The sequence below is a fragment of the Mobula hypostoma genome, chromosome 4 (assembly GCF_963921235.1).
Source record: "Mobula hypostoma chromosome 4, sMobHyp1.1, whole genome shotgun sequence".
Classification (NCBI taxonomy): domain Eukaryota; kingdom Metazoa; phylum Chordata; class Chondrichthyes; order Myliobatiformes; family Myliobatidae; genus Mobula; species Mobula hypostoma.
The window spans coordinates 155,114,752-155,139,111 of record NC_086100.1 but is presented as its reverse complement, the minus strand read 5'-3'; the positions used below and the strand labels follow the sequence as shown (position 1 = coordinate 155,139,111).

Sequence of the window (24,360 nt, the reverse complement as noted above, 5' to 3'; positions counted from 1 at the left end):
CCCTTAAATATTTCCTCTGTAACCTTAAACCAATATCCTCTTGGTTTAGACTTTTCAACCATGGGAATAAGATTATGACTACCTATGCTATCAATACCCCTCATGATTAAAAAAAATCTCTATAAAGTTACCCCTAAGCTTCCTTTGCTTCAGAAGAAATCATTCATCCTTGTGAATCTTTTCAACACCTTCTCAAACATAATCACATCCTTCCTATTGTATACAGTTTTACTTGCCATAATACGAAGGATATGGTTGCACTGGAGAGGTGCAGAATGGATTCACCACAGGACTTCAGTTAATGGGAGAGATTGCACAGGCTGGGTTTGTCTTCTCTGGAACAAAGAAAATATAAAATTATGAGATTGACAGAGAGGGTAAATAATATTTTCCCCCATAGTAGGGATGTCAAAAACAAAAGAACATGAGGTTAAAGTGGGAGTGAGGTGTTTTAAAGGAGATCTGATGGGATTTTTTTTATTACACACAGTGGTTTATGTCTGTAATTTGCTGTCAGAGAAAGTGGTGCAAGCAACTTCATTCACCACATTTGAGAGGCATTTAGATTGTCATTTAAATAGGCAAGGCATAGGATACAAACCTAATGGAGGAAAATGGGGTTAATGCAGATGGGCTGAATGGTTGGCATAGACATGGTGGACAGAAGAGCCTACTTCTGTGCTGTATGACTCTGGACATTGTGGATGGGGCAGGAAAATTGCATTTCTGATAAAAGATTGCCCGTGATTTCCTTAACTGACAGAGCAGGTTTGTGTCGCCAAATGGCTTCCTATTCCTATCTCCTATAATATAATTCAACTTTAGATTGGAAGAGAAAATAGATGGCATCAAACAGGTTACATGCTATCTGATTCTCCACCCATTCCTCTCTACATAAACAGGTGGCTATCTATCGCTACCCATTTTGTGCTCTTATTAGTCTGCATTTAATTTCTGCAAAGTCACTGTACTTATGTACTTAATACCCATCAGGCTACAATGACAGAACACTGAATTTAAAGAAAACTCACCATAAAACAAGAATGCTCGTGTCATTCGATGATCCTGATAGGTCCTGTTTACAGTAAAGAAACAGGTATCTCTTCCACATTGGCCTAGGCGGCCCAGTTCTCCAGTCAGTGGTGACCACCACAGAATAATGGGACACTCATTTCCCAAATCAGAATATTGCTTCACACTGTTCTGTAAATCATTTGCGTCATTCACCAGATTCCAATCCTCCATTCTGTCGCTGTAGAAATCCTCACCCGTTATTTCCTTTGTTTCAAACTGTCCCAGTTCAACCACCACCTGTAGATATAAGCACTACAGTTATACAGAGCTTCAGGCTGGCACAACACCCTGAACTTCTACACCATGTTGTTGGGTGAGGGGCACCCAGCAAATATTACAAAGTGCAACACAGATCAAATCTGACAGCTTTAATTCCAACTAGCTAGATCTTCAAGAAGAGATCACCTCTGCTACTGAAGTGCATGACCATACAACAAAGGGACAAATACATTAGTATTAATCTGTCTCTCATCTGCTACGGCATGCAACAACTCACTCCTTTAATGGAGTTGCATGCAGCAGATTGTTCTCTGGGCAATTTGAATAACAGCACCACCCTTTTGCTTTTTGCAATAATGTCACTGATGCTTATTTTGAAAGACATACTGGTTATTACTGGGAATTCAATCCTGATAACTAGTAACATAATCTAAGCTGTAACTAACACACAGCACAAGAATTAAGAGCAGGAGCAGGCCTTTGGCTCCACTATGAGAGAAATGAAGTGCAAAATTTACACCTATCCATCCTATACTTCCACTATCTCTGGCCTAAATAGCCAGTTTGAATTGTAAAAAAAAAACACTACTGTAGTTTCTTTCAAAATTCTGTCTCTTTGGCTCTTTAGTTTTTTTTTAAATGGTGAAAACTGACACAAGTTCAATTCATACCAAGTCTAAACAGAGACTCTACTCCTTTATGTTCAGAATTCAAAGTAATTGTACTACGAAAGTACCATATAGTACCTTGAGATTCATTTTCTTACAGGAGGAAAGCAATATAATAAGTTTTATGAAAGACTGACAAACAACTAATGCAAAAGAAAACAAACTGTAAATGAAAAGAAAACTTTAATACTGAGAACATGAGTTGTAAAGAGTCCTAGGAAGTGTGTCTACAGGTTGTGGAAACAGTTCAGAGTAGTGGTGATTAAAGTTATCCACTCTTGTTCAGAAGCCTGATAGTCAAAGGGTAACAACTCTTCCTGAACCTGGAGGTATGGGACCCAAGGCTCTGTACCACCTGCCAATGGTAGTCGTGGTGAGAATAAGGCACAGCTTGGATAGTGGGGGTCTTCGATGGGTGCTGCTTTCTTGGATCAGAACTCATGTAAAGATACTCAATGGTAGATAGGGCTTTGCCTTTGATGAACTAGGTTGTATTCACCAATTTTATAGCTCTTTTCAATACTGATCATGGGTGTTTCCATACCAGGGTATGATGTAACCAGTTAGGATACTCTCAACAGTCCATCTATAGAAGTTGGTTAAAATTTTTTGTAGTCTATGCAGACAAACCTTGTACTAGCTAGGTATTATGGACTCAGCTCAATACATCATGGGAATATCCCTCCTCATCAGTAGTATCTATAGGAGGGACTGGCTCAAGAAGGCAACATCTAACATCAACCATCCCCGATATGAGCCACGCCAGCTTCTTGTAGCTACCATCGGGCAGGAGGTACAGACGCCTGAAGTCTCACATCACCATTTCAAATCCATTTATTCTAATCATTCATTCTACTTCCCTTCAACCGTTCTGTTCCTGAACAAACCTGCACAACCTTGTTGACTATCTCAGTATAGCAATACTATGACCACTTCTGGACTACAGTGGATTTTTCATTTTTTGGATCTATTTGTGTTCGTTCGTAAAAAATCTGTATAATAGTTAATGTTTTTCTTGAGAATGCTGCTGATCTAATGCTATGTGTTGTAATGCTGCTGCAAGCGGGTTTCTCAATGCACCTGTGCATATGAAGATAAACTCAACTTTGACATTGACAGAGTGGGGCAAGGGCCGTATTACTTCTGTCAGACACAAGGAGCTCACTGGATGATTATCTGGCAATGAGGGATGATAGATCCAATCCCTTGTTCAGACAGGCAATCAGGAGTGGTACTCAATGCCTTCCAATTCAAGAGGTAGCAATGCAGCCATCTTTCCAAGGTTCATTTCTAATCCCACCAGGCACATTAAAAGCATTAATGAACTAAAAGGTCTGTGTTAACATCAGTAGGAAAGAGGCTTAATTTGTCTAGCTTCTGCAATGTTCCATTTTTGTACAGACAGAAAACATACTTTTCAAATGTAATTATGAGTATTAAATTATATATTAACAGTCCCTATCAAAAGAATTAGCATGCATAGATATCACACTGAGACCTAGCCAAACCTTTGGAGTTTTACACACAGTAGACTATTAAATACCAGCTAGGATGTTCGATTTCCATCTCCTGTTGCTGTAAGAAACCCCCGCTGGACATGTAACACCCAACCATAAGAAAAGTTACAGAAAATATTGCATTTTCATTCCACATTGTATCAGTCATTATGCTCTCTGTTACTGATAACAAAGGTCTCCTTATCCATCTGACATTCAGTCTGTGCTGCCGTGCCTACATGCCTTCCTGCCTGCATAATTAACATCCTCATAGCAATATTTCTCCCTCCTTGCTTGTCAGATAACAAGCAGGTAAAGCTTTATGCAGACTCACTTAACAGTGGTGGATTGTAGAAAATTAGTCATAAGATCACAGAATAATACGGCAAAGAAATAGGTCCTTCAGCCTAACTCATCCGTGCTGATCAAGATGCACATCCAAGCTTGTCTCATTTTCTTGCATTTGGCTCATATCCCTCGAAACCCTCTCTATCCATTAGGTGAGAGGCTATTAAATATTATTATTGTAACTGACTCAACCACTTCCTCTGGCAGTTCATTTTATATTTTCGCCACTATCTACATGGTCACTTTCAGCTCTCTCCCTTGTCATGTTAAACTTATGCCCTCTAGTTTTTTACTCTCTTTCCCTGGGAAAAAGACTATATTCACACCATCTATGCCTCTCATGATTTTATACAGCTCCATAAGGTCACCTCAGTCTCCTCTAATCCAATGATTAAAGTTCGAGCCATCTCAACCTTTCCCTATAACTTAGGCCCCAAGTCTGGCAATATTTTTGTTAATCTTCTCTGCACTCTTTCCTGCTTCGCATCTTTCAAGTTGTGTCAGAAAGAACAAAAGAAAATGCCACAAACTCTCCTTAGTGAGGGAGAGAGATAGCGTTTCAGATCATTTACCCTGTACATTAATTCAATTCTTTCTCCCTCCACAAATACTTCCTGACCTGCAGCACATTTCCAGCATTTGCAGTTTTTGTTTCAAGCTACCAGCATTTTAATTTTGTTTTTGGGTTCCAGAGGCAAGCGGTTGGGAATATTGATCCATGAGTATGGAATGCCAGAAGTCCAAATGAAGGTCTCAACCCAAGACATCAATGATCAGTTTCTCTCCACAGATGCTGCCTGACACACTGAGCTCCTTTAGCAGTTTGTTTACCCTAAAGCAGCAACCTTTCTCACCCAGCTTTGATCGCTTTCCAACCAGCTTCACAATTCAAAATTCAAGTTATCATTTACACATTTTCACCCACTAATTAATAAAGATCAACGTTATCTTAATCAATTCAACCAAAAGCTTGTGGTGGCCTGATTCTCAATAATTTTATGAAATTAACCTGTAATAACTAGAAAATTAATGGTATTTTACTCTTAAAATATCATAATGCAGGATAAATTTTGATGCGATTGTTTTTAATTATTTTAATTTTGGATTTATTGAAGATTAGATTAAAAACCACAATCCCAAAATAACAAACTTGTTGTTACTGACTACAATTTATTTAGAGAATATCAACAAACTAGATTTGAACCAGTGCCAACAAATAGCTGTCACATGACTCATCTCAATAATCAACAAGTTATATTGAGACGGCAACAAATTTAATAAACACCTCCAAGGACACAAATCAACATTTGTCAAGCATTTCAGAAAGTTTCTTTTTTCAAATTGTGCACACACAAAATCTATATTCATTACTTCAAAGAGATATGTTTACCAAACAAGAATACTCAAATACTCACACACACAATCCTGGGTGGAGAATTCATTGCTGAGGCCCAAACCAAAATGTAAGCATAGGGAATGTTACTTTCAATTGCTGGATTGCAGAGTCAGAAAAGTTGTTTCAATTAACCCATTCCATGCATGTTATAGAACTATACAATTGTAAAAGGGGCTGTAAAAGATTTCCAATATTTGCTCAATAAATTTCTGGGCATTATCAAGGAGCAGCCTCTTCCTCATCTCTGGGCCAGCATGTTGGAATACTGTGAGCAATTCTGGGCCTCAGGTCTGCTGGTCCTGAAGGATGATCCCAGGAATGAAAGGCTTATTGTAAGAGGAGCATTTGAGTCTCTGGGCCGGTACTCAATGGAGTTCAGAAAGATAGGGGAGCGGGTCTCATTGAAACTTACTGTATAATGAGAGGCTTGGAAAATATAGACATAGAGAGGACGTTTCCATCAGTAGGAGAGACTAGGGTCCAAGGACACACTCAGAATAAAGGGACATTCCTTTAAAACCGAAATGAGGAATTTCTTCAGGCAGAGGGTGGTGAATCTGTGAAATTCATTGACATAGAAGCACTGTGAAGTCCAAGTCATTGGGTGTTTTTAAGCCAGATTGATAGGTTCTCCATTGGTAAGGGGTTAAAGGTAAGATGGCGAGAGAACGGGGTTGTAAAAAGTCAGCCCTAACTGAATGGCAAAACAGACTCATTTCATTTCTAATGGTGTTATGGTCTATAATTCTTAAAGACTTTGAATTAATTTTTGTCAATGGTAGAATAAAATCCACATGAATCCATCCACTGATCAACTGATCAAAATGATTAACAGAAAGCTTTAAAGGGGATGATATGGTTGGGATATGTGAAGGTGTAGGGGAGAGGTTATGAAAAAGATCTTGGATTTGGACGGACAGGGTGCAAAGTCAGAGGGCTGGGTTTCAACGTCTTGGAAAGAAATTCCAAAGTGCAGAGCAGAAGAATTTAAACAGGTCACAACCAAAGGGAATGGAACGCTGGGAGTACAGGGCTGTTGAACGCCATTTGGAATAGTACAGGAAAGCTAGAAAAGTAGTTGAAGTGCTGGAAGAGGTTACATTAACAAGGAGCTTAAAAGGCTTTCTAAGTGAATAGGAATTTCAAGTTTGTGAAGAGGATATGGAAATGGCAACACAAAGGAAAAGATTAGCAGAGATGCCAAACAGTCTGACTCAAATAAACACATAGTATGGATAAACAGAATTAGTGACAAATGCACAGAGAATTCTTACTTCAACCACTTCTCTTTAACGTAATAAGCAACCACCACTTACTAAACATTCCTGGGATTATAATCACCTTTGAAAGTAAACTAAAGCATCCCAGAGTTATAGAGGGGAATTGAAACCTGCATGAGCTCACGATTTTCCACACTCTTAATGTTTTATGGAGACTGCATGATTCCTTCTGAGTATCAAGAGCAAGGAGAAGTTCATATATCATCCAATCAGTACTGTGCTCAAAGAGGGATCACTGTCTGCTGGTAAAGCATTGCTATTGTTCTTCCCAACTCTACACATATATTGACTTCAGTCTCCTTTGTTGTTGGATTAAACCTGGATGTAAACAGCACCTCAACATCTAGGCCTGGTCTGTTCAACCTTCCACCCTCAGCATCAAGTACAGCAAGATTAAAACAATATTTTTGCCCTAATTTTCCTGTAGGGATGGTGTCTACTGTTGTACTTAAGCCTCCTCTGGTTTTGCCGATAGGATTTCCATTGTCCCACATCTACCTCCTCTCCTTCGTATCATCATCACTTTGTCATCTGTCCCTCCTCCTCTCATCCCACTCCACTGCCTGTAAATCTGTCTAAATAGCTTTACTAAGTCTCCAACATCTTTCAATTCTGGTGAAAGTTTACTAAACCAAGATTTTGACTCTGTTTTATGGACCTGAAGATGCTTCTTAATGTTCCGATTTACAACATCTGCAGTTTTATTTTCATTTTGATCGCATGGTTGTTAGTCACAGTACAGTTTACTGAAAGTTGGCATTGAAAAAGAAAATTAGTGGCAACAATAGAAAGTCACACTATAATTTTATAAATCTGTATAAATATATACCAGGAAGAACAGAGTGGAATTAGAAGAGTATCCACAAGCTGTAAGCTACAGGATCAGCAACAGGAGGCAGGAACTGGAAAAAGCTGCTTAAGCAGAAAGGAAAGTCTGGAAGAAATCGCAAACTACTGTAGAGTACAGCCTGCAAAAAGAGAGCAAAGTACAGGTATAAGCAATCTGCATCATACATAGCATTTACAGTAACTTCTGTTTAGCTGCATGACTTAAAGGGAACATTATAATTTCTATAAAGCTTAAAGTTGATTTATAAAGCAGGAGAAATAGGCAAGCTTAGAGCATTTTAAATTGCCGAACTGGTACCACAAGAAGGTTCAAACATCACCTAAGTAAGGAATAGATTTAGAGTTCTTCACATCATGCAGGGAGACACTTAGAACATACTGCACCTTACATATCAATGCAGATACTTCATCTTCACATTGAGCACAATGGTGTTGTAAGACCACCTTACTCCATCCTAAATAGGTGGGAAGACATTCCCAAGGAAACAGTCCCAAGTCACTCTAGGCATATCCCATTCAATTTAACAGAGAAGGATTGAAGGATTGATTGCTAATGGAAAAAAAAAGGATCCATAAAACAACAGCCTCTTGTTGGTAGACACAAAAACAGCATCCCATCCATGACTGCCCACAGTAATTTTCATTGTTTGGGAAGATCAAGAATTTTCAATTATCAAAATAAAACTGGGCAAACACACCAACTTCTCAAATATTTTAAAAACTGCTATCAATTTTGAAATGACAAAACAAATGTCCACCCACATATTTAACATTATCCACTGCTACTTGTATCTTCACACTCGTATTACACACGCATATACTCAATGCATAACATCAGCATTCTGAAAATCATTTTCTTTTAGTAAAAATCATGACTGACATTATAAAATGTATCTAACTTAGATTTTAAGAGTGCTGAAAAGTTGGATTTTCTAAGTAGGTTTGTTTATCTGTGTTAGCAGTGTTTCTTTAGTTATTTGAGGTTAAGGAGAAAAATTCAGCTCCCAATTATCTAGCAGACTCATTGGGAGTTTCCATGCTGGACTTCACTGCTCTGCTCTGGCAAGGATCACATTCCATTTCTTGAAGGTTTGACTTCAAACAGAGTAACAACATTAGTAGCCTTATGAAAGGTTATTGGCCTAAAATGATGAACTTTGTTTCTCTTTTCAGATACATTGCCTCCTCTGCAACGTTCAGTTTTATAACTATGTAAATTGCAGCAGGGATAAGCTTTAATTCAGTGATGTGATTCTAAAGTAAATTAATGGTCAACATTTTGGGGTCAATAGTTTTGCAAGATCTGTCATATCCACTGACTCCCTCGAGCAGTGAAATGGCGGTAAATGGAATTCGGGCCATGTGGGGATTGATGGGTTATCTGCTGCACTATGGTTTTGAAGGGATGGAAGCTGTTGCAGCATAAACACAGACATCCCTCCCCGCAAAAACTCATTTCAGGGAGGTAGCACCATCAATTTGTGGGAGACTCCCGGAACCTCCAGGAGAGGTGGGATGTCTGCAATAGAGTAGCTCCTTAGCAGCTGGCCAGCTAGTTTAAATAACGTTAGCTATGCTAATAAACGAATGACATCTGTTAAACTCACCTCAACATGTCTTTTACAGTCTTAACCCACCATGGGCAATAGAAAAGTCACTGTTGCAAACAGTGCAGCGAGCAACACTGTCATTATTTTTGACCCCTATCAGGCAGGGGTACACTTTAGTGTAGTCTGGGGTGACGTACGTTTTATATTTTCTTTTTTTGGAACACTCTGCCATGGCGCACTTTCTCTCTCTAGCGCTCTCAAAAAAAAATCAATTTCCAGGATATTGTATATAATTTGTGGGCATCAAGGAGCCACTATCAATATGCGGGAGACTCCCGGAACTCCGGGAGAGGTGGGATGTCTGTAAACAGGAACATAAATAGGCAATGTACCAGCATGAGCTGACAGGGGAAATGGAGAAAAGTGTATTAAAGGGCAAGAGGAAATTGTTAAAATAAACTGGAGAGATGGCAAGAATAACATTATAATCTACATGGTTTCCAGAAATTTTTGTTTTGCAATTTTCCACGATTTAGGTAGCAGCAGCAGTAGACCATTATGCCCCTTGAGTCGCTGTGCCATTCCATCATGGCTGATTTATTATCCCTCTCAACCCTATTCTCCTGCCTTCTCCCCACAACCTTTGACGCACTTATTAATCAAGAACCTATCAAGCTTTGCTTTAAACATACCCAATTACTTGGCCTCCAAAGCCAACTCTGGTAATAAACCCTACAAATTCACCACCCACTGACTAAAGAAATTCCTCCTTACCACTGTTCTAACAGGACATCATTCTGTTCTGAGGATGCACCTTCTGGTCCCACTCCCCCTCTATCGGAAACATCCTTTCCACATGCACTCTTATCTGGGTCTTTCAATATTCCATAGGCTTCACTGAGATCCCCCTGATTCTCATAAATTCCAGCAAGTAAAGGCCCAGAGTGATTGAAAGCTTCCCATACATTAACCCTTTCATTCCTGGGATCATTCTCATGAACCTCCTCTGTACCCTTTCCAATGCCAGAACATTCTTTCTTAGATAAGGGGCCCCAAACTGCTCACAATACTCCAAGTATGGTCTGACCAATGCCTTTTAAACCCTCAGTTTTCTCTTATTAGCTTGGAATCACCTATCTACCAAAAGTAGTGATATTGAAATAAGCCACTATTACATTATATTCTCAGGATGAAACCTATGCTCAAGGCTGCTTTTAAATTGTCAGTTACGTTACAGAGACAGGGCTGTTACATTCTGCGGTGGATGTATCCCTGATCAGTATTCAGAGCTTTGAAAACTCATTCACAAAGAAAAATCTGCCATATTCAAATTAAACCTCAGTAAAAAAAAATGGAAGCACACAAGTAGGAATTGGTAGGGCTGTCAGGTTCCTTATAAAAATACTTCATTTGAAAAGAAACTTATTCAACAGTATCTCAGAATAAGTTCCAGTCATTGTTTCATTCATTAAACAGTAAAATACCTAATAATAATTGAGAGTTTCTGCTTTTGTAAAAAGTAATAAGTATTTTGGCAAACACTGATATGATTTGTAACCAAGAGGAATATACTTTTAAAGGGTTAAACAACTTTTCCCCTAAACAGCAGCATGGTTAATACTGTTGCTTCACAGCTCCAGTGACCCAGGTTTGAGTCTCACAGTCAAGTGTTGCACTCTCTTCACATCTGTGGGTGCCTACTAGATGCTCCAGTTTCCTGTCACTACTAAATGTGGGTTAACCAGCAAATATAAACTACCCTTTTATAAGTGGGAAGAAAAAGAATTTAAAAGATGTGTGACAGAATAGGTCGCAGAGCTGCTAAAACAATGCCATTGTTGGAAGCTGACATGGATATGCAATACATAGAACGGAGCAAATGTTCTTTCTTTGTGGTGGGAGGAAAGTAAACTTCAGCATAGTCATCAAAATCCTGCATTTGAGTACTATTAATCTGAAAAGGAGTACAACTAAATGTTAAATAGAAAACTTTTAAATGGAGATAACGATCTAAAAGTTATTTTACATCGGCATTCTTAAATATAAAAGAACATGTTAAGAACCCCCAGGGATTATTCATAATAAAGAAGCGCGATTGCATATCTGCTCAGAAAGGTCTATGTGCATACATCACTAATCAGGTTAAGTCCTTTTCCATTCTCATCACGGGATGGACTTCTATGAACTTCTATGAACAGTCCCACCACAGATGGGTTTTTCTACGGTTGTTTTTGTTCTAAACTTCAAACCTAATTCATTATTTACTTGAAGGGAGGGGGAGGGGATCCCTTGGGTAGTGAAAGACGCCACGTAATTACAACTTTAATGGTGGGCAACAAGACCAATTAGCAAGAATTTGCAAATACGGCGCAAGTTTACGTGGTAAGTGTGCATCAAAACTGTGGAGCTGAATTAAAACACATAAATAAGGGGAAAGCATTACATTTTACAGAGAGGGTCTTATTGTTGCCCCCACAATACCTGTATCATGGAAAGAGTGGGATGGGGGAAGGTGGTAATGGGACCACGCCAGTGACGCCTCCGTGCTCCTGGGGAACAGAGCAGCAAGAAAGCACCTAACCTGCAAAGTCACAAGGAGGAACAGCAGGGTGCAGCAGCACAGGCAGTGCAACCAGAGCCATCTCCTGCCGATCCTACCACCGCGGCGCCACTCTCCTTTCACCCAAGGCTCTTCCATTTCGCGACAGTAACAAAGAAGACATCCCACCGCCTGTCCTACATCTCGCCCACTCCCATTGGCTCATTTCTCCTCTCCCTTCCCCGCAAGGTCCCGAACCAGCTTTATGATGTCATCACCGGCTGCTTGTGAATGGCTACTTCTACCGTCAATCACTTAGCCTTCCACGTGACCCATTCCCCGGACTCCCTGGCTAAGCGTCTCCTTTGATTAACGAGATAGACCAGTTGATGCATTGTCTTCATTCTTCAATTTGCAGAGCCAAAGCGCGCCTGGCAAACATGTCCGAATACACAGAAGCTAAAAAAAACTATTAGAGGAAGGTTTTCCACTGCATATCCACCTTTTCTACTATGGGTTTTAATTATTTATACAACTGGACTTTTACTATCTCTAGAAAACACCTAGATGTATTGTAGCATCCCCAACAAACAAATTTGAATCGTATAGTCATGGGTAAGGTACTGGAAAACTGGAGGATGGTCAATGTGACCTTACTTTAAAAGGACTGCAAAGACAAACCAAAGAATTACAGTCTAGTGAGTCTAATTTCAATGTGTGAAAGTTACTGGAGGGGATTGTAGGGAACATTCGGAAAGTCAAGGATTGGTTAGGGATAGTCAGAATAGATTTATGCATGGGAAACTATTACAAATTTGATTGGGATTTTTTTTATAATTGAATGATTCAAGAATCAAGATTGTTTAATGTCATTTCTAGTGCACATGTGTAAAGGAGAACAAAATAATTGTTATACCAGATCTAATGCAGCACAAGAAAATACAATAAGATAACGTAATAGTAAATAAACAATAATTATAAATATGTAAGAAAGTTTATACGTATTTTGATTTAATGGCCATAAAATGCTAGGCACAGGAGTGTCTATAAATAAGGTGACTAACAGGAAATGATAAGGTAATGGTGGTGGGATGGGTTAGTGGGTGGAGGTGTTGATCAGCCTTACTGCTTGGGTGTTTGGGTCTAGTGGTCCTGATGTGGACGATGTGTAGCCTCCTCCCTGAATGGAGTAGAACAAACAGTCCATGAGCAGGGTGGGTAGGATCCTTCATGATATTGCTGAAGGCAGGGCAAAGGATGCTTTCTATGTGTACTTTAGATAGATAGATACATTATTGATCCCAAAGGAAATCACAGCGTCACAGCAGCATTACAAGTGCACAGATATAAATATTAGAGTAGAAGTAGAAAGAATAAAAAATAAGTTACCTCAAGCAGTCAAACAGGAGGGGGTCATCACTTCCCTGGCTATAGGTTAATTAATTATAGAGCCTAATGGCCAAGAGCAAGAATGACCTCATATAGCACATTTTGGAGCAACGCAGTAGTCATCTTAGTATATTACTAAAAGTGTTCCTCTGTTCAGCCAATGTGGCATGCAGAGGATGACAAACATTGTCCAGAGTTGCCAGGATTTACCACAGAGTCCTTTGTTCTACCACTGCCTCCAGTATGTCCAGTTTAACTCTTATAATAAAGCCAGCCTTTCTAATCAGCTTATTGAGCCTGTTGCCTTTACCCATGTTGATGCCATTGCCCCAGCACACCACTGTATGGAAGATTATACTGGCAACAACAGACTGGTAGAACATGTGTAGGAGAGGCCTGTGTACTCCAAAGGACCTCAGTCTCCTCAAGAAATAGAGATGACTCTGGCCCTTCTTGTACACAGCCTTCGTGTTGGTGCTTCGGTCAACTGTGTCAACCAGGTGCATCCCAGGTACTTGAAGGTCCTCACCACATCCACATCCTCACCTTCAATAGTAGCAGAGAGCAGTGCAGGCTTAGTCTTCCTAAAATCCATAATCACCTCTTTTGTCTTACAAAGCCTTAAACAGATACACAGGGTAAGATAGGCAAGTAGATTAGATGAATTGGGATCCAGGGTGACTTTATTTAAACACACCATTCCTCACTGAGGGATCAGCAATGGAAAGGGAGAGCAGTTTCAAGTTCCTGGGTGTCAACATCTCTGAATATCCATCCCGGGCCCAACATATTGATGCAATTACAAAGAAGGCACCTCAGCAGCTATATTCCATGAGGAGTTTGAGGAGATATGGTATGTCACCAAAGACTTTAGCAAACTTATACAGAAATACTATGGAGGCATTCCAACTGGTTGTGTCTCCTTTTTTGTAAAAAGCTGCAGAAAGTTGCAAACTCAGTCATCTCCATCATGGGCACCAGCCTGCCCAGCACCAAGGTCATCTTCAAAAGTGGATGCCTAAAAATGGTGGCATCCACCATTGAGTTCCCCCATTACCTAGGAAATACCCTCTTCTCATTGCTACCACCAAGGAGGAGGTACAGAATCATAAGAAAACACACTCAGTGTTTTAGGAACAACTTTTTTCCCCTTCACCATCAGATTTCTTTTTGGACAATGAACCCATTGACCCATGCATCCAATGACCTGGCCTCCACAGCTGCATGTGGCAACAAACTCCACATCAATTCACTACTCTTTGGCTAAAGAAATTTCTCTGCATCTCGGTTTTGAAAGGGCGCCCCTTTATCCTGAGGCTGTGCCCTCTTGTCCTAGACTCTCCGAACATGAGAAAAATCCTCTCCACATCTATTCTGTCTAGGCCTTTCAACATTCGAAAGGTTTCAATGAGATCCCCTCCTCATCCTTCTGAATTTCAGCGAGTAAAGACCCAGAGCCATCAAAGGTTCCTCGTATGATAACCCTTTCATTCCTGGAATCATCCTTGTGAACCTCCTCTGGACCCTCTCCAACGTCAGCATATCTTTTCTAAGATGAGGGGCCCAACACTGTTCACAATACTCAAGGTGAGGCCTCACCAGTGCCTTATAAAGCTTCAGAATCACATCCTTGCTCTTGTATTCTAGACCTCTTGAAATGAATGCTAACATGGTAGTTGCCTTCCTCACCACTGATTCAACCTGCAAAATTCAGAGTGTTCTGCACAAGGACTCCCAAGTCCCCCTGCATCTCAGATTCCTGGATTTTCTCCCCGTTAAGAAAATAGTCTGCGCATTTATTTCTTCTACCAAAGTGCATGGCCATGCATTTTCCAACATTGTATTTCATTTGCCACTTTATTGCCCATTCTCCTAATCTGTCTAAGTCCTTCTGCATCCTACCTGTTTCCTCAACACCACCTGCCCCTCCACCAACCTTCGTATCATCTGCAAACTTGGCAAGAAAGCTATCTATTCCATTATCTAATCATTTATATACAGCCTAAAAAGAAGTTGTCCCAACACCGGCCCCTGCGGAACACCACTAGTCACTGGCAGCCAACCAGAAAAGGATCCTTTTATTCCCATTCACTGCCTCCTTCCAATTAGCCAATGCTCTAACCATATTAGTAACTTTCCTGTAATACCATGGGCTTTTAATTTGCTAAGCAGCCTCATATGTGACACCTTGTCAAAGGCCTTCTGAAAGTCCAAATATTCATCATCCACTGCATCCCCTTTATCTATCCTACTTGTAATCTCCTCAATGAATTCCAATAGGTTCGTCAGGCAGGATTTCCCCTTAAGGAAACCATGCTGACTTTGTTCTATCTTGTCCTGTGACACCAAGTACTCCATCACCTCATTCTTAACAATTGACTCCAGCATCTTCCCAACCACTGTGGTCAGGCTAACTGGTCTATAATTTCCTTTCTGCTGCCTTCCTCCTTTCTTAAAGAGTGGACTGACATTTGCAATTTTCTAGTCTTCTGGCTTCATGCTAGAGTCCAATGATATTTGAAAGATCATTTCTAGTTCCACCACAATCTCTAATGCTACCTCTTTCAGAACCCTATGGTGCAGTTCATCTGGTTTGGGTGACTTATATACCTTTCGGTCTTTTAACCTTTTGAGCACCTTCTCTCTGGTAATAGTAACTGCACCCACTTCTCTTCCTTCACCTACTACAACATCAGGCATACTGCCAGTGTCTTCCACAGTGAACACTGATGCAAAATACTCATTTAGTTCATCAGCCAGTTCCTGCTCCCCCATTATTATTTCTCCTGCCTCATTTTCTAGTGGTCCTGTGTCCACTCTCATTTCTCTTTTATTTTTTAACATACTCGAAAAAACTTTTACTATCCACTTTGGTATTGTTTGCTAGCTTACTGTAATTTATAGCGTTTTAATTTTATGTATTGTGCTGTACTGCTGCCACAGAACAATGAATTTCATGACATATGATAAAGATATTAATTCTGATTCTGACATAGGGTGAATGGCCAGTTTTTCTCCCCCAGGGTAGGGGAGTTTGAAACTCGAGGGAATAGGTTTTAGATAAGGGGAGAAAAGTTTAAAGTGGAACCAAGGTGTAACTTTTTCACATAGAAGCTAGGTATATGGAATGAACTGCTAGAGAAATCTGTAGACCTGGGTACGAATACAATATTTTAAAGACTTTTAAGAAGGCACATGGATAGGAAAGGATAAAAGGGATAAGGGCCAAACCCAAGCAAATAGGACAAGCTCAGGTGGACAACTCGGTTAGCATGGATGAGTTGGGCTGAAGGACCTGTTTCTGTGCTATATAACTGTGACTATACAAAGTAATAATAACAAGAGTGCGTAAGAAGTCGGAGCAGTAGAGTGTCTCCCAAATCTTAGAGCTTACTCCACTATTCATGAAGATCGTAGCTGTTTTTCTATTTCAGCACTGTTTCCAGAAGTACCCCATATCCCTTGATGCCCTTAATGTTCAAAAATTCTGGTTTGAATTAAATAATAATTTAACTTCTGCATCATCTGCAGTTGAGAAATCTAAAGGTACATTGCTCTGTGCATGAAGATATCTCTCCTCATTCTCAAACTGTGCTCCCAATGTGTCAACTTCTCGATCAAGAAAAACATCCTCACTGCATTGACTCTTAGAAAACTTTTGTAATGAACTCTCTAATACTTAAAGATTCAAGATTGTTTATTGTCGTACTTCAGTACCTGAATGTAAAGGAGAAGAAATTATTGTTATTCCATTTATTTTCTCATGGTAAAAAAAGTCCCTTGTCGTAAAAATGCAGCCAACATAATCAAAGGCTCCTCCCACTATGGTCAGTCACTTTTCTCCCTTCTTCCATCAAGCAGAAGATACAAAGGTTTGAGGATACATACCACCAGGCTCAAGGACAGCTTCTATCTTACTCTTAAGCAAACCTTTTATGTGATGAAGATGAACCTTTCATCTCATGGTCAAGCATATCATAGTCCTTGCATGTAAAGCTCTATTCTAAATTCTGTTATTGTTTTTCTTTTTGTACTATCACAATGTTCTTATGTTTGGAATGATCAGTCCAACTGGCTTGCAAAAGAATGTTTTTTACTGTATCTCAGAATTAGTATCAGGTTTTTATCATGGACATATATCGTGAAATTTGTTGTTTTGTGACAGCAGTACAGAGAAAGACATAAAAATTACAATAAGTTACAAAAAGTAAGTGGTGGAAAAAAGGAATAGTGGGGTAGTGTTCACGGGTTCATGGACCTTTATAGTAATTTAATGGTGAAGGGGAAAAATGCTATTCTTAAAATGTTGAGTGCGGGTATTGAGGATCCTGTACATTTTCGCTGGTGGTAATAATGAAAAGAGGATATACTGGATTGTGAGAGTCCTTAATAATGGAAGCTGCTTCCTTGAGACACTGCCTTTTGAAGATGTCCTTAGTGGGGAGATTTGTGCCCGTGAGAGAGCTGGATAAGTCTTTGCAGCCTCTTTTGATCCCGCACACTGGAGCCTCTCTACCAGGTAGTGATGCAACCAGTCAGAATGTGATGGCATTCAATTTCCTGATCATGAAGTTCTAACCTCAAATGAAGACCTTGAACCCTCTCTGACATAAATAGCCATGGAAACCATCGTTGAAGGGAGGTTATTTTGTATATCCCCAATCTTCAAAGAGTGGTTCACATCCCTGTATATTCTCCATAGCGGGTTTAGCCGCCAATACCCACTATTTGCACAGTGCTTCCGCCCCCATCAAGGAGAAGATACTACCTGCTGACAAAGTACATTCAACACAATTCATTTATTTTCAGTGATATTTAAATTCAAGCAACATTCTTAAAATATATTTAAAACTCACAGAGGACTTTTATCTTATAAAAGACTTCCAAACTACAAACCGTTTCAAAAACAAAGGATTTCCAAAACACAGGTGCAATTCCTATAAGCTAACTAGACATACCCATGAGCTTCAGATGAATCAGTCGGCCATCACAGAAAGTGAAGGCAGGGGAATGGATTCTAATTCAGCCATATTTCTGTCGTTTTCTTGAAGTTTCTGAACTACTCTGAAAAAGACTGAAATGCTGTTACCTTTATACTGTCCTTTTGTCATTTGGCTGACTTCACACACGTGATATTTTTTCAGATATCTTTTAACACAAATGTTCTAAAAGTTTCTGGAGACAAAGTTCTAAGGTACCCACAATTAATTCTGTGAAGGGGACTCAACAAGTACATAAACCTTCCAACTTAATAATAGATCAAGTATTGAAGTGCTGTGATTGTCTTCATCGGTCAGCAAGCTTCCTTGAACTGAACAACTTATCCAGCATTGTCTGTTTTGAAGCACGCACAATTAAATAACATATTATCTTATACTGCACCTCTTCAGCAGTTAGACCAAGTGACATGGACCAACAAATCTGTTTTATATATATAAGTTTTTTTTTCTTTCTTTAAATATTTTTATTGATTTTAATTTCTATATATAGAAGAATACAGAGTTCAAGAGAATATATATTATAAAACAAAAGACAAAATATAATAATATCAAATACAGTATATTGAATCACATTAACGAACTCCTTACTCTATATTCATATGGATTAGATTAGTTCATATATTAGAGTATAAACAATTTTATTAAGAAAAAGAAGATCTACATCCACTACTGTAGCTGAAGCGGTTTGGGAAAAAAAGAAAAAAAGAAGCTTATCAGATAATAAAATATGCTATTAACCAACTTCTGTACTTTAACAAGAAGTCAAATATTATGAAAATAATTTAAAAACGGCATACACAAATTTTGAAAATCTTCGTTAGATTCAGAAATTGAACAATGAATCTTTTCTAAATTTGAGCATGCCATCACATCCCGTAACCACTGAGCATGGTTAGGTGGAACAGCATCCTTCCATTTAAACAAAAGCACCCTTCTGGCCATAAGTGAGATAAAAGCCAGAATGTGCAGATCAGATGTCTTCAAAATGATATCTTTGCTTCCAACAATACCAAATAGGGCAGTCAAAGGATTAGGCTTAAAATTTACTTTAAAGAGTACAGAAAAAGTTTGAAATATTTCCTTCCAATATTTTCCAAGACTTGGACAAGTCCAAAACATATGAATAAGTGAAGCTTCTCCATTGTTACACCTATCACAATAGGGAGATATTTCTCAATAAAAACGAGATAATTTATCCTTGGTCATATAAGCCCTATGAACCCCTTTAAATTGTAGGAGGGAACGACGAGAACATAGTGATGATGTATTAACCAATTTAAAAATCTCATTCCAAGTTTCTTCTGAGATTGAGGTCTGTAGATCTTGTTGCCAATGACTTTTAATCTTGTCCAAAGAATCATTTCTCATCCCCAACAACATATCATAAATTTTGGATATTGAACCATTATAGAATGGTTTCATATTAAAAATTTCATCTAATATGTTCTTATCAGGTCTATTAGGAAATGCATATAATTGAGATCGCAGAAAATCTTTAATTTGTAAGTACCGAAAAAAATGGGATTTTGGTAAACTATATTTAGTTGACAATTGTTCAAATGAAGAAAAACTTCCTCCCACAAACAGATCCTGGAAACATGTAATGCCCAATCCTTCCCAATGCTTAAAGACTACATCAGTCATAGAAGGCTTAAAAAAAATTTTTAAAAAAGGGACTAGAAAGGGAGGATCTCAATAAACCAAAGTGTTTTCTAAATTGTATCGAAATCCTTAAAGTATGTTTGACTACCACATTTTCAGTTATCTTACTTAAGGATAAAGAAAGTGAAGATCCCAATAGGGAGATAATAGAAAATTTATTATCCGAGTTAGCTTCTAAAGAAACCCACACAGGACAGTCCTCGTGGTTAATATAGTATAACCAAAACGTGAGATTCTATATATTAGCTACCCAGTAATAAAACCTAAAGCTTGGTAAGGCTAAACCTCCATTCTTTTTAACTTTCTGGAGATGGACTTTATTCAGTCGAGGACATTTATTTTTCCATATGTAGGAGGATAAAATAGAGCCAAGAGAGTCAAAAAAGGATTTGGGAATAAAAATGGGTAATGCCTGAAAGAGGTATATGAATTTAGGTAAAACATTCATTTCAATAGAATTAATTCGACCAATCAATGGTAACGAAAGGGGCGACCAATTGGATAATGTTCTTTTTATATAATTTAATAAAGTAAGAAAATTTTCTTTAAATGAGCATTTATGATTCTTAGTAATTGTTACACCCAAATAAATGAATTGGTTTCTTACAATTTTAAAATGATGGTTAATATCAGGTAATGGCAAATTATTCAAAGGAAAAAGTTCACTCGTGTAGGTTCAGTTTATATCCAGAAAATTGACTAAAACAAGATAGTAAAGAAAGCACAGAAGGTAATGAAGTTTCAACAATAGAAATGTAACGCAATAAATTGTCTGCATAAAGTGAAACTTTTTGGATAGTACCCTTCTGTAAAATACCAGTGATATCATTGGATTCTGGAAAAGCAATAGCTAAAGGTTCTAAAGCCAGGTCAAAGAGCAAAGGACTCAAGGGGCAACCTTGTCTGGTTCCACATTGAAGTTTGAATGGTTTAGAATTCTGAGAATTAGTAAGAACCCGAGCAAAAATGGATAAATATAATAGTTTAATCCATTGAATAAAGTTAGAACCAAAATTAAATTTTTCTAAAATTTTAAATAAATAATGCATTCAACCCGATCAAAAGCCTTCTCAGTGTCTAAGGATATCACACACTCTGATATCTCCTTAGAAGGAGAATAAATAACATTTAATAATTGATGAATATTAAAATAACAATATTGATTTTTAATAAAGCCAGTCTGATCGTCAGAAATGACAGATGGTAAGATATTTTCCACCCTACGGGCCAGAACTTTATATAAAATTTTAGCATCAAGTAAAGAAATTGGTTTATATGAAGAACATTCAGTTGGATTCTTATTCTTTTTAAGGATAAGCGAAATAGAAGCTTTGTAAAAGGATTACGGTAACCTACCTAACTTAAAAGAATCTGAAAAAACTGAACATAAGTGGGGTATGAGCAAAGAAGAAAAAGCCTTATAAAATTCTCCAAAAGATCCATCAGGACCTGGAGCTTTCCCTGAATGCAATGAATGTACAGCTTTGGCTATTTCTTCGTGAGAAATACATTGATCCAACTGTTTTCGGTCATCAACAGAAAGCGTAGGGATATTTATTTGGTCTAAAAAGTTATCCATTACAGTATTATCTTTAAGAAGATCAGAGCTATAAAATTTAGAATAATATTCTCAAAAAGTATCATTTATTTCTAAATGATCAGTTGTCTTAGTACCATTAGCTTTATAAATTTCTTTAATCTGTCGTTTAGCACTAGAAGTTTTAATTTGGTTAGCCAATAATTTACCTGTTTTATCCCCATGGATATAAAATTGACTTTTATCCTTTAACAGTTGAGTTTCAATAGGATATGTTAATAAAAATCATATTTAGCTTTAATTTTAACCCGTCTTTTATATACAGCAGGATCTGAGGTCAAAGCATATTCTTCATCTAATTGTATCAGCTGTTTGGCTAAATTAATTCTCTCTTTATTAGCTTTTTTCTTAACACTTGCAGTATAAGGAATTATTTGTCCTCTAATATATGCTTTAAAGGCATCCTATATGACATGGCTAGAAATCTCCTCCACCTTATTCCCTTCAAAATAAGAGTGATTTGCCTCTCCAAGAACTTTAAGAAATCCTTGTCAGATAACAGAGTTAGTTTAAACTGCCAGAATCTGTTTATCTGAGGAAAACCAGGAAGATTTATGGATAAATGCACAGGAGCATGGTCAGAGATAGCAATCTCTTTACATTCACAAGATCGAACTAAGGGAATCATTTGGTTATCAATAAAAAAAAATAGTCAATTCTGGAACACGTATGATGAACATGAGAAAAAAATGAGTATTCTCTATCTGTTGGATTTAAGAAACACCATATATCAACAATACCACATTTCATTAAAAATGAATGGATAAACGAAGCTGATTTATTAAGTGTCACTGGTTTAGAAGAGGACTGATCTAAAACGGGGTCTAACCAGCAATTAAAGTCTCCTGCCATCGCCAATGAATACACACTCAGATCAGGCAAAAACGAAAAAAATCGCTCAAAGAATCCTAGATCATCTATATTTGGGGCATAAACATTGGCAAATACCAACAATTTATTCTCTAGTTTCCCTGATGCTATAACAAATCATCATGTTAGTATCAGGATCAACCTTGTGTTGAACAAAAGGAACTGTATTTTCTATAAAAATCGGGACACCTCTAGCTTTGGCCTGAAAGCTTGAGTGAAAGTGCAATTCTCACCATCGGCTAAAAAGGTGTGAATTATCAGAATTACGTACGTGTGCTTCTTGTAAGAAAATAATTGGGACCTTAAATATGTTAATATAGGCAAAAATTTTATTTCGTTTCAAAGGATGATTTAATCCTTTCACGTTAAGACTAAGTAATTTAGTATTATAAACCACTTTATTATTTTTAAAAGAAGTTAAAAGGATAATCCTTAAGAAGATTAATAAAACTAAGCAATGACCTATGAGATAAGAAAACCAAACAACAGGTTTGGCTAAAAATCCCAAACAGCTTCCAAGAAAAAAAACCTAACACCCTCCCCCCTCCCAAAGAGAGAAGGTCGACCATAGAAAGTCAACGCTGACAACTAATGACGACAACCCCCCAAAAATCCTGCTGGCTTAGCTCCGAATAAATTACAAGTTTAGAATAGTAAAGAGACAATTAATTCTGGTATCAAGAAAAAAACTCTCGAAAAGTAAGTATAATATATAATAATATAGATAAAAAGAATATTGACTCATTAAAATCTTGATTTCAAAGTAAGACCTTAAGAGGTTCTAAAAGAAAATTGACTACAAGATTCACCAGATGTAAAATACACAATTATTCATGTAAGTTTTTGTTAAACATCTCTAACATGATTCTTTTAAAATTAACAAAGTAATAGCACATTAAAGTTTTATTCTCAAAATAAATCCTTGAAAAGTCCAAAAGGAAAGAGTTAAGTACAAAGTTTAGCAAAGGTGAAATAAACGGTTATTTATGTAGCAAATAATAAGCAGTCATTTTACTGACTCTAAATATTCCTGAGCCTGGAGACTGGAATGGAACCATTTTTGCGATCCATCTTGCAGTGTAATTCTGAGCTTCGCCGGGGTCTGTAAAAAAGGTTTAAAATCTTTTTTGTGGAACTCTGACATGACGTTTTTGAACTTAGCACATTCCCTCATAGTATCTGCTGAGAAATCTTCAACGATTCTAATCTTTTTTCCATTATAGTCAAACATACCTTCCCGATAAGATTCACGAATTATATGGTCCTTTGTTTGAAACTCATGAAAAGCGATTAGCAATGAATGAGGTTTGCTTGTAAACATTCTGTTCGCAGGTATTCTATGCACTCGGTCAATCATTGGTGTCGATTTTGAAGTATCAGGAAATAGCTGAACCAGAAGGTTTGCAAAAAATTCCATAGGAGGATCGCCTTCAGTTAACTCTTCAAGACCAAGAATTCGTATGTTATTCCTTCTATTTTCTAAATCAATAATCTTCTGTCTTAGTTCATCGTTAACCTTGGTTTGTTCTTCATAACACTTTTGCAGGTTGTCCATTTTCTCATCCAGAATCGACAGGATTTCTTCATTCTCTTTTATTCATTTATCATGCTCAATTAAGGTTTCTTGAATAGAATCCAGTTTTGTGCTTAATTGCTTAATTTCAAAGCCAAGTTGTTGAAACTCTTCGGAGTATTCCTTTCTGAGTTGCTGAAATTCTTGGGAGGATTCTTTTCTGAATCACTGCAATTCCTCGGATGCTTCCTTTCTGTGGTTTTGCATCAATTCAATAATAGAATCCATAGATGTAGAAAAATCTTCTTTTTTACCTTTAGCAGTTCTCGTAGTCATATTGTCAGATCAGGTTGGAAGGTAGGAAAAGTAAAGTAAACCAGGAGCAGCTGTAAAATGCTGTTACTCCATCCACTGCCAACAGGAAGTCCCAGCTTTTTTTTCCAACTTCAATCTGATTACTCCTTCCCTTGCCACTTACATTGAGATCTGAAGACTGGTTCCTGTTTAGACCATAAGACCATAAGACAAAGGAGCAGAAGTAGGCCATTCGGCCCATTGAGTCTGCTCCGCCATTTTATCATGCGCTGATCCATTTTAACCTATTTAGTCCCACTGCCCCGCCTTCTCACCATAACCTTTGATGCCCTGGCTACTCAGATACCTATCAATCTCTGCTTTAAAGACACCCAATGACTTGGCCTCCACTGCTGCCCGTGACAAAAAATTCCATAGATTCACCACCCTCTGACTAAAAAATTTTTTCGCATTTCTGTTCTGAAAGGGCGCCCTTCAATCCTGAAGTCATGCCCTCTCGTACTAGACTCCCCCATCATGGGAAACAACTTTGCCACATCCACTCTGTCCATGCCTTTTAACATTTGAAATGTTCCTATGAGGTCTCCCCTCATTC

The 24,360-nt window shown here is 38.1% G+C and overlaps 1 protein-coding gene across 1 annotated transcript in view; it reads right to left on the bottom strand.

The window, feature by feature from the left end:
* fut10 (fucosyltransferase 10) overlaps positions 1-23,492 on the bottom strand; it is a 61,213-nt gene extending 37,721 nt beyond the window's left edge. The window contains exons 1-3 of the mRNA XM_063047327.1: positions 23,171-23,492; positions 11,462-11,616; positions 1,032-1,311 (exon numbers count right to left, since the gene is read on the bottom strand). Of these exons, the coding sequence (XP_062903397.1) occupies positions 1,032-1,311; positions 11,462-11,616; positions 23,171-23,492 (757 nt within the window). The remainder of the gene's footprint in view (positions 1-1,031; positions 1,312-11,461; positions 11,617-23,170) is intronic.
* Positions 23,493-24,360: the final 868 nt, after the last annotated feature.